Source organism: Macaca mulatta, chromosome 9, assembly GCF_049350105.2.
Source record: "Macaca mulatta isolate MMU2019108-1 chromosome 9, T2T-MMU8v2.0, whole genome shotgun sequence".
NCBI lineage: Eukaryota > Metazoa > Chordata > Mammalia > Primates > Cercopithecidae > Macaca > Macaca mulatta.
In genome coordinates this window covers 35,757,235-35,769,241 of record NC_133414.1, presented here as the reverse complement: position 1 = coordinate 35,769,241, position 12,007 = coordinate 35,757,235, and the positions used below count along the sequence as shown (strand labels likewise).

Below are 12,007 nucleotides of genomic sequence, written 5' to 3'. Positions count from 1 at the left end.
CTTTGATTTGGACTAAATGCATATATTTTAATAATAATGATTGTAGGAGAATTGAACAGGCTTTCCTTGTAGCTAGCAGATTTGTTCTTACCAGTTATTACATTTATTAGTGAAGTACATTAAAAACATAGGGTGTGTCAGATTCGGTTCAGAGTGAGCTAATGTGCTTTGAGTGGCAGCAATTCTTCAAAAACTGGGATCAACTCTTAGTACAAAAAAAGATGTCGGTATAATGATTCTTTGGCCTAATTTTGGATCTATATTATATAACATGACAACAGAATAGCCTCAGTGTACTTGCTTCCATAATTATGATTTCTTAATATTTATTGCCATTTTGGTATTCTCAAATACCCTGCTCTTTTGTAGAAATTAGCTTTTTAATAAAGTCAAAGGAGAAGGTCAGTAATCTGTTTCAGTCAGTGCAGAGTGTTTTGTTGGCTTTGTTAAATGAAAATTGATATCTACTTATCTTTCCTTGAAAGGTCATTGCCTGAACTTTTAGCTTACAGATTTAGGGGTTATTGCTGATATTTTAATAGTATTGAGGTTCCTACAACAGTCAGCATTCATAGTTCAGAGAAATTAGTATTGCAAAAGGAGAGTAATTAAGAATTCTTTCTTAATAAATGTTATTGCAAGTCATTAGAGTTTCGTGAAAGCAGAGACATATGGAAAAATCTCCGCAGAGCAATTACAAACATTTCATATAGACAATATGCCATTCAGGTGTTCAGCATGGAAGACGTCAGAAATATTAATAGCCCAGGCACCCTAAAGTGACTTCAGACTAGAAGTAAATGAATGCTTTGTTTGATGTTGAGAATAACTATGGTAGGTTTTGCTACAGGAATAATTATGGAGTGTTTTCTTTATTTCTCCCTTAATGTTTCTTTAATCTACATTTTTATTCACCCATTTTTTTGTTCACTTGTATTTTATACTTTTCATTACAGTTTTATACTGAGTGAGGTATCAGATTAATATGCTCTTTTCTAGATTTTTCACCTTTACAGATCTCTTTATTCTTCCCATAATGAGCAAGCATTTGAGTTAACAATATTTTAACTGAAATGGAAACTAATATCTTAAGAAGTAACTTTTTAAAAAAAGCTTAGGTAGAAATCATGATTGTAAAGATTTTGTGATTCATTGGAAATGTATCGTTATCTTCCCAGTTTTTCCTGGGCACATGTTGGCTTATTGCATGTTGATTCAAGTCACATACAAATGCTTTTCTGCATTGTATTGAGCATATAAGACTGCCTGTCAAGAAAGCTGCCAAAGAAATGAGAATTTAAATTCTGTGAATCATCAGAGTAATTTATAAATGCATCATTCATTTAGTACCTTTAAACATATATGATGATCCCCAGATTTGGTAGCCATGATCTGAGATGGAGTCTTCACTGAGTAATTTGCCTTTTTCGGGAATGGGGGATGGGGAAGGAAATATACATGGTAAGATTTAGGTGAATTAGAAGTGAACTAGGCAAAGATAATATGGTTCATGGCTTATTCTCTTAGTAAATTGCTTTGAACAATTATGATTTGGGGAGGTTCCATTACCTCTATGTAGAGAGATCTCTCATTTCACTATTCCTTTCCATCTTCCTGGACATTTTCGTCTCCCTTGCTCATACCTCCTACCCTTGAAATTTGGATGTCATTATTGCACAATAATATTTGAGTTTTGAGGTACTGTGGGTCTTAACAGAAGTTTTTTTCTTTCTTCATGTAGTGAATTTCCTATTCAAAGATTTACATTGATTACATTTTAGCAGTCGTATTTGTCTTTGAGAAGATTGCTGTTTCTTCTTAGATTAATAACTGCTGATATGCAAACCATTTAAATCTTCCACAATTTAGTCTATTTTGAACAATTTCATTACAACTTTTAAACTATTAAAAGAAATGTAGACCACTGTGAAAGTTACAAAATGTAAAGTTGAGGTTGAGTATACTAGTGCAATACACTTGTAAAATTCAAGATATCTCATTTTATTTACTTTTCTTCCCCTTCACATACCTAGGTACAGAAGGTTTGGGATTCAGCATCACTTCCAGAGATGTAACAATAGGTGGCTCAGCTCCAATCTATGTGAAGAACATCCTCCCCCGGGGGGCGGCCATTCAGGATGGCCGACTTAAGGCAGGAGACAGACTTATAGAGGTAAGTGATATATATCCCCAAGCAGGATATTCCCTAATTCTGGAAATGTTCCATTTCCAGGAGCCAACTTTTAAAAACATTTTCATACAATATGAAATTAAACTATATACATTTTAGCGGAAGTATGCATCACAAAATGTTTCTGTTTTACGTTTAAATTTTCCATGTTATCTTTTATATATGTATTTTTTTTTTTTTTTTTTGAGACAGAGTCTCGCTCTGTCGCCCAGGCTGGAGTGCAGTGGCCGGATCTCAGCTCACTGCAAGCTCCGCCTCCCGGGTTCACGCCATTCTCCTGCCTCAGCCTCCCGAGTAGCTGGGACTACAGGCGCCCGCCACCTCGCCCGGCTAGTTTTTTTGTATTTTTTTAGTAGAGACGGGGTTTCACCGTGTTAGCCAGGATGGTCTCGATCTCCCGACCTCGTGATCCACCCGTCTCGGCCTCCCAAAGTGCTGGGATTACAGGCTTGAGCCACCGCGCCCGGCCTATATATGTATATTTTTTAATTGTTAAAATTTTTTGTAGAGACAGAGTCTTGTTATGTTGCCCCAGCTGGTCTTGAATTGCTTGAATTGCTCGCCTCAAGTGATCCTCCTCCCTCCCAGTGTGCTTGAATTACAGGTGTGAGCCATTGTGCCCAGGTCTTTTTTCCATGTTATCTGATGAGAAATTAATCTTTCCATTTAATTTTTTTTTTTTTTTTTAATGAGATGGAGTCTCACTCTGTCACCCAGGCTGGAGTGCAGTGGCACAATCTCGGCTTACTGCAGCCTCTGCCTTGTGTGTTCAAGTGATTCTCCTGCCTCAGCCTCCCTGGTAGCTGGGACTACAGGTGTACACCACCATGCCTGGCTAATTTTTATATTTTTCATAGAGACAGGGTCTCATGACATTGGCAAGGCTGGCCTTGAACTCCTGCCTTGGCCTCCCAAAATGCTGGGATTACAGGCGTCAGCCACCATGCCCAGCCCCATTTAGTTTAGTTGTAAATTTTTAGTTACTCAGACATTTGGTTTATGAGTAACATTTTGTCATATAAAATGTCTATAAGGTTACATTTCTAGGTTATATTTCTAGGTTATATTCTAAGGTTATATTTATATCTGGCAATATGGAAACGTTATCCACTTTGTATTCGGAACAGAGACAGATGAAATAAATGAAAACAGTGTGTCTTGATAAGAGGAGCAAGAAAATCTTGAAATGGCAGCATGGAGAATAAATTGAGACATAAGAGTCAAATGTCAGGAAAGAAAATCATTTTTGAAATTTTTTTCTATGTCTTATGAGTTTGGGTTCATTGGTATTTGAAGCTGCCTTGGAAATACATTAACATACATAATTTGTGTTTGATGATTTGCATATAAAAGAGAAAACGAAAATTGAAAAATATATTTTTAACCATTTTTCTTAGTTTTTTTTCCAGAAAATAGTCTGTATTTTTATTAGCAGATATTGCATTTCCTAATTAACTAGTATTCAAATATTAATGCTAAGGTAAACTTTTACCACACTGTCCTTTTTTCTTATAGTTTCATATATGGTTTCTATTTCTCCAGATTGAGTTTTCCTAAAGAATTTTTGTAAAGTAGGGGAGGAGAGGGACACCATCCATATTTTTTCCCACGTCTACATTTGGGGCTGGGTCCTTTCCATTTTATTCCCACTGTTTTGGTCCTGTGCATGTGACAATGTATGTTAAATAGGCACTGTTAGAAATGAAGTCACAGATGTTTGAGTACAAATTATGTTTAGGGTCCTGCTTCTTGAAAAAGTCACTTGTCCTGGGGGTGTAAATTGAGTGGTACATTAGCCCATGCCTGCAGTCGTAGCTTGTTTTATTTGTAAGAGTCTTCACTGGGACTTGAATTCAGTCCTCCCGTCTTCTAAGTCCAAAAAAATATGTGTGTCTTTTTCTGGCTCTCTCGGTCTTTCTTTCTAAAGAGAATTGCTTTATTATTGAGTCACTTTTTTCTTTTATTACATAATTGCTTTACTTTCAACATATCAGAAAAATCTTTTTATTTTAAAACAATGAGAAAGACCTGCAACCTGTATGTCTTTAGAGTTAGGCTTTATTTCCATAGCTGTCATCTTTGTCTTAAAATGGAAACTTCATTTTTGCATGTTTTAAGCCCAACCTTTTAGTATCTACAGTTGCAGCTATACACTATTGATACTTACGTGCATTTTCTCTGAGTGTCCAGATAATTAGAATCATACAGAGAAAAAAGTATCAAGTGACTTAATCATCTAGATTTTTTTTCACTTTCTTTTATTTGAGTACAAATTATGTTTAGAGTCCTGCTTCCTGAAAAGGCCGCTTGTCCTGGGGGTATAAATTGAGTGGTACATTAGCCCATGCCTGCAGTCGTAGCTTGTTTTATTTTGTAAGTCTCCGCTGGGACTTGAATTCTGTCCTCCTGTCTGCAATTCCTTAATAGTAGTACCTTGAGCTATATGAGGTTGATTTTTTTTCAGAAGGGGAAATGTTCTGAAATATATTTTAACTACAGGAAAATTTTAATACTGCAATTTAAGTTATAAACTTATTTGCCTTGGACAAAATGTCATTTTTGTCTAAAGAAAAAAATGTAGAACACCTTTTAAAGGAAACATATGCTCTCATTTCTGTGGAATATATAGTGCTTTCTGATAATGATGTTATACTTCCTATTAGATAAAAGATTCCCTAAGAACAAGTTGTTTTAAATTTTTTTCCTGCTTGAATTCTCTCATAATATTGAAAAAATTTCATGTGAAATATTACTTCCCTACTAAAAAATATTGTTTTGTAGCTGTGTTTCTTTAATGTTTACCTTTTAGAGGTAAACGTTTTATTATATTTATCAGCAAAATTTCATTGAAAGTGAAAATACTGTACCAAAATATTTTTGGTGTGTTTTTATTAATCTTTATAAGAGCAACACCTTTTTATTTTGGTATAAGAAAATCTATGATGCACAAGGCTATCAAAATATCTCAGTTCTAAGCCAGTAAGTTTTGTGTTAACTTGACATTTTTGAATTATTTATTACTTGTTACTTGTCAGTGCCCTGGTGATTGTCACTTTGGGTTTAATGACAAACACTAAAAGATTGACCACTTCCTTTCTTACTTCCAGATCTGGTCTTAGTTTCTTTATTAGTCACAAAATCTTAGTGGTTCCCAGATCATGGCAGAATTGTATGTGAAATGAGTTATGTTCCATAGCAGATATGGCTAGTCCTATAGTGTGTGTGTGTGTGTTTTTCCTGTTGTTTCCACAGGATTACAGCTGAAAACTTTTGTTTTGTTTTGTTTTAGGTAAATGGAGTAGATTTAGCAGGCAAATCCCAAGAGGAAGTTGTTTCCCTGTTGAGAAGCACCAAGATGGAAGGAACTGTGAGCCTTCTGGTCTTTCGCCAGGAAGACGCCTTCCACCCAAGGGAACTGGTGTGTAAATTTAGAGTAGATGAAAGATTTCTGATATGCAGCAGCCAGGGGTCTGGGTTAGTTGCCTGATGGCAAATGTTTATTGAGACATTTTCCAAGGAGTTTCTAGATCTTACATATCTTTCAGCCCTCACTGAATACAGACATTCTTTTCTCTAATACTCCCTTAGTTTCAGAAATGGATATCCTCAGTAATGAATGGAGGGGTATTTAAACATCAGACTGTAGGGATATTTTCAAGGGCATCAAATGTTCATCACTGTACACCCTCAGATGGACTGACTGAATACAGAGACGCTGATTATTTCAGAACTGTCACTCCACAGACTGTCGCTGAAAGCTTGCCATCTTCCACACTACATATGACAAATTTTCATATTTCAAATTTTCGTAGTACATGCCAGTAAGCCAAATAGATGCTTGCTTCCTTACTGTTGTATGAAAAGGAATACCTTTTAAAAAAATATTATTAAAAATAAAAAGACCTAAGTGGCAATAAGCCTCATGGCTATTAATTATACAAATATAGGTCATGTTATTTAGGATGACATAAATGAAGGAAGTGAAAAGGCATTTACAACTTTTGCAACCTATCTCCTTCACTTTCCATCCATACATTAATACATCTGAAGATTTACGTGGTATTGGTGTGAATGAAATAAATGTCTTAGATGTACATGTTCTGAGTGTTTTTCTGCAAAAGTGCTAGGTTTCATTTATATATAAAAATGACATAATTGGAGGAGTTGCCTTTGTCTTTTAATGTGGTAAGAAAGTTGTTTTATTTCAAGTACAAGTGGTATTTTAAATATTTCAAAACAGATTCTACTTGGATCCTTTTGGAATACATCCTTTTCATCTAGCTCTTAGCTCTAAACAAAACTTAATTTGTATAATCTAGAGTGACAAGGTTTTAGGAATGAGGTTTCCAAATTTATCATATAGCCCAAATTCTCTTAAGTTCTGTCTTCAAGTATGGATGTGTTATGATAAAATTTATATTTTATTTATAAATACAATAACTATATTTTATTCTCTATATAAACTATATATTTCTATAAATATTATAAATCAAAGTAAATTTTAGTCATAATATCTCATCCCCTGGTTACACACTTGTCTTAAAACTTAATGTGGATTTTGTGGAAATTTCAGACTGTGATAGGATTGAAAAGTGAACACTTTTGTTTTAAGTAGATTTTGAATAAATTATGAAAACTTCTTTATATTTAAAAATGTTTAATGCATTATTTCTCAATTTAAATTCAGTTTTTCGTTTTCCCCCCACTGTTATCCAATTTTGAGCTTAAAATGCCACCTGATCCTAAATCTGGAGATGTCTCTATTAAATTGTAAATGAGCACTTAAAAAAAAAAACAACTAGCTTTCCATGTGATTTGCTGAAGCTTTAATTCTTCCTCAGTGTCTCAGAGTGCACTAGTTAGCATTATTAGGTTGCCAAAGCTTAGACACTGCTCTTAAGCAGCCTTTTCCAGAGTTAGTGCCAGCATATAGCCAGCTTAAGGTTATTCAGGTTCTTCTTGTCCAATTTTGATCTTCCAGGCTTCTGTTTTTCCCTTCTGCTACCTACTGTTTTTTTTCTTGGTTATGTAATTTATTGCTTGTGAGCTTTTCATTAAGGAGTACGCCAGTAGGCCGTCAATCTATTATGCATGTTGCAGCTGCTTTTCAAAATTTAAAAGAATAAAATCCTGAAAACTTAAAGGGAGGGGGCATTTAAAAATAATCTTTGAATCTAGTAGACATAACTATTTTCCTCTGTTTGGGGGGGTCTGTGTCTAAATCTAAATACTTTTATCAATCTGTGCCTTTTTTATAAATCATCCTTGTAAGTTCCTACATAATTAGGGTAAGTCAACATTATATGAAAAAAAAAATCACATTTATTTCCTGTGCAACATTTTAAAGTATAAAGCTGGTAGTTCAAGCTGTAGTTCAAACTGTTATTATCGGGTCTAGCTATCAAATGATTCTATGCCTTAAAACTTTGTTGATTGGGAAAATTTAAAAGCAAAATTAGAAACAGTGCCATGATTAGGAAAGCAGTTTGGTGAGACCTCTTTTCCTCCAAATAATAAATTCATGATGTACTGTGAATGAGCAAGTAAAGATGTATATCTAGAAAAATTTCTTAAAACATACACATAAACACACACATCAGCAAAAGGTTGGAAGGCAGAGCATTACATCAGCCATCATATAATTACCCTTGATACATTTTGTGGATTTTAAGAATCAACAAAATTTTCTTTAAAATAAATCATTGTGTCCCTATGTGTTGAAGATGGCTTTGGTCAGTCTGTATTTATGTTTTTCTTCAATTCTTCTAGAATGCAGAGCCAAGCCAGATGCAGATTCCAAAAGAAACGGTAAGAGCTTTGTCTTTTGAAGGATGCAGAGATGTTGGAAGGATACATGGAACTAACTTCTTACTAATTTAATATGAAGTTACTTGTCCTGCCTTTTCCTGGCTCATAATATTTAATACATGGGTTTATTAAATGCCAAAGTGGTCTTATTTTAAGGTGACTTATTGTTACCACCCCAAATGGAGTATATTTTGTGATTAATTTTGATCAGACAGACACAAAAAAGAGAGGGATTTCCTATTCACTTGCATAATGAGGACCAAAGCTTAGTTGTTTTACATATATGCAGACTATTTCATGACTTATGAAATGCTCAATTATAAGTGGCCACAAAATGGAAAGAAAAGTTAAAAAACTTGATTCAGTCATGGAAAAAAAGGGAGGGCTAAGAGAATACAGTAAAAAAAGTATACCCAGGAAAATTAAAGTGACGTGTCAATATTAGGCTAAGCATAGTTGTTAGAATAACTATAAAAGAGAGAATTTCTCTTACCAAAAGTTAAGGCCTCACAGCTCACATTAAAATGCAAACATAGTTGCATCCTGTTAAGAAAACAAGTCCTGAGACAGACTGGGGATAAAAGAGTAAGCTTAGTTCCGGCAGGCAGAACTAACACAATAAAAGGAAGGTTTGCTCTATCAGTCTCTGTGATGATGCGCTACATGGGAGTAAAAAGGGCATTTTATATTGACATGGTAGAAATTCTAACAATCAGGATCTTGTTTCCTTTTTTCATCAAACAACATAGCATAAAGACATTCATTCTCAAACTATTGTAAATGGAAATTTTAGCAAAGTTGTCTCCATAGTAGGTAACGTTGATATATCCCTTTCCAAAAATTTTTACATTGTCGACTAAAAAAAGTAAGAATATAAAGAATTGAAATAATATAATAAACAGTTTTCATTTTCTGTACAGTTTTATAAACAGAAAACTTTGAACTAATAAACAAAATGTTATTTTTCAAATATTCCTTCTTTTTTTTTTTTTTTGAGTCTAGAATCTCACCATGTTTCACAGCTCACTGCAGCCTTGACCTCCTGAGCTCAAGTGATCCTCCTATAAATATTCCACAATTCTGAAAATGGATGACAAATTACATCTTGGAGGAAAATCAGTAAACAACCTTGAGAATATTCTGCATTAATAAGCGTGTGTTGTAGACAATTCCTAGCTTTAATTTTTGGTTTACAATATAAATAGGGCAATTATATCTAATCAAAATCACACTGATATTTATGTGTTGGTGGTAGATTAGACAAGGGGAAATTGGACAAATTGATTCTAAATAATAAATGGGGTACAATAGCAATTTATACTACTCTTTGAAAAGACAGTAATTGTGGCAGAGTATAATGTAAAGCTACAATACCTAAAACAGCATGGCATTGTTATAGTGGTAAACAAATAGATCATTTAAACAGATTAAGGGTTACAGAAACAGATATGATGTGTATAGGTATGCGCATGTATGTTAAAGAAGGTGCTTCAAATTAGTAGCTTTAAAAGGATAATTTACATAGTGTTTATAACAATTGCCCATTTACTTACAAAAGTAAATGGGCACCATATGTCAAAATAGATGGAAAAGATCTATAAAACAAAATAGATCCGCAGTTATTTACACACACACAACACACACACACACACACACCCCTTTGGTATCTGTACCATGAAATAGTTATAGGATAAATGCAAAAGGAGGAAGTATTTACAATGTGATCCTTAGGGGAAGAGCTATTCCTTTATGGTTTAGGATAAATATCAGAATATTTTGGAAAACACAATGACTTTGCTCACAAACTAATCTATTAATGTCTAAGACAATCTGAGATGGAAAATGATGCTTTAAGTAGTAAAGATAGGGATGTTCTTTCAAAATGTGTAGTCAGTGCCAGGTGCAGTGGCTCACACCTGTAATACTAACACTTCGGGAGGATCACCTGAGCCTAGGAGATTAAGACCAGCCTGGGCAACATAGCAAGACCTCATCTCTCCCAAAAAGTTAAAAATAAACAACAACAAACATGTAGTCAGTCCTGTTGAGGAAACCGATGATCGGCTGTGAACTTCTCAGTCAGCAGAGGGAAAGAAGCATCTTTTGATGTGGTATTCTGTTAAGAAATGCAAGGTGCATTTCAGTTCACAAGCTGTGTGTTTACAGTAGCATGACGTGGCAACTGGGAGTCACCTTAAAAAAGGAAGTCATGCTGGGCACGGTGGCTCACACCTGTAATCCCAGCACTTTGGGAGGCTGAGGTGGGTGGATCATGAGGTCAGGAGATTGAGACCATCCTGGCTAACAAGGTGAAACCCCGTGTCTACTAAAAGTACAAAAATTAGCTGGGCATGGTGGTGGACGCCTGTAGTCCCAGCTACTTGGGAGGCTGAGGCAGAAGAGTGGCGTGAATCTGAGAGGCGGAGCTTGCAGTGAGCCGAGATTGTGCCACTGCACTCCAGCCTAGGTGACAGAGCGAGACACTCTGTCAAAAAAAAAGGAAAGGAAGTCATATATACTTTTACATGTGTCTGACTACTGGTTATACTTGGACTTTTTTTCTAATATGAGTTTCCCAAACTAGGTTAAAAGCATAGTTTAGTTTAAAATATTGTTTATTAATTTTTTATGAGTGCTCTCACATCTGTGCCTCTCTTTGTGCTCCAGTTATGCAGTATCATTTTGAGTTGTAAAAGGCTTAATATTAACATGATAATTTAAGAAATTGATGGGGCACAGTCTCTGCCTTTCTACCTTTTGATGGCCAAGGATCTGTTTTAGGCTTTTTGAATATTGCTAGTTCTTGTCACATAGTATTGCTCAAGGAAAAGTCCATGATAGGCTTTTGCTGTTTTTATTAGTGTTTCTTAATGACTTTTCTAAGGTTCTAGGCCTGTGAAATCTTTGCCTATTTTGTCAATGCCTAGAAATGGGGAGGAGGGGAGCAGTAATGATCTCATCACAAATCCAAGTCCAATGCCCACTTTCATTTTGGGCTTTCTCAGGGTTGATTTTGGAGCAAACCATCTTGTATCCACTTTAAACCACAGGAATGGTACCTGTGCATACAGTATGATTCTTTTTCTTTTCCTGAAGGAGATACATTACTTCTGTCAGGAACTATACGTGATTTATACAGGCTCACAAAAAATAGAAGACAGTTTCTTTTACCTCTAATGCTTAACATTGCTTATAACATTGCAGTCCTATCTATGACTGGCATTTATTCATCAGTTATTGTGTGAAACTCTTTATGTGGATTATCTTATTTAATCTTTAAAATATTCATGACTTGGTTCAGGCATGTCCAATATTTTGGCTTCCCTGGCCCACATTGAAAGAATTGTCTTGGACCACACGTAAAATACACTAACACTAATGATAGCAGATAAGCCAACAAATAAATAAATAAATAAATCGCAAAAATTTCATAATGTTTTAAGAAAGTTTAGGTAGGAATTTGTGTTGGGCCACATTCAAAGTCAGCCTGGACTACATGTGGCCCACAGGTCTCAGGTTGGACAAACTTGACTTAGTTGGCGATATTATCCTATTGAAAGGGAAAGAACAAAGAATTAACCTTAGGACGCTCCAAATCTTAGAGCCCAGAATATACTCAGGTTGTCTGACACCTGAATCTGCAGGGCAGTTTTTATATCTCCTTAATATGGCTTGGTATGTTAAGGGGAATATAAAAAAGCTAAGCTACATATATAGTTTCAGGTAATACAGTATGAGTTCCATGTTGGAGGTTAATAAACTGTGATTGAATTTCGTTAAAATAAATAAGCAATAAAGAAATCTAGGGTTAGATGCCATCTCATTAGTCAAGATAGTGGGAAGAGATCTTGTTGATTTTTTTGTTGTTGTTTATATTGTTCATGAATTGATACATAGGCTTTCCTAGAACACGTGTTTAGTACCATTGATTTCCATTAACTGCTGCATGGACACATCTGTCCTTTCCCAGCCCAGTGACCAATTTTGCAAATACTTTCTCCTGACTTG

At 35.0% G+C, this 12,007-nt stretch overlaps 1 protein-coding gene across 50 annotated transcripts in view; it reads left to right on the top strand.

The window, feature by feature from the left end:
- The window catches only part of PARD3 (par-3 family cell polarity regulator), a 717,956-nt gene that overhangs the window by 447,028 nt on the left and 258,921 nt on the right, over positions 1-12,007 (top strand). For 29 of the 50 annotated variants that reach the window (XM_077946206.1, XM_077946212.1, XM_077946205.1 and 26 more), the window contains 3 exons: positions 2,034-2,173; positions 5,481-5,609; positions 7,961-7,999. In XM_077946206.1, the coding sequence (XP_077802332.1) occupies positions 2,034-2,173; positions 5,481-5,609; positions 7,961-7,999 (308 nt within the window). The remainder of the gene's footprint in view (positions 1-2,033; positions 2,174-5,480; positions 5,610-7,960; positions 8,000-12,007) is intronic. The other 21 variants (XM_028826180.2, XM_077946211.1, XM_028826181.2 and 18 more) reach the window with 1 other exon arrangement.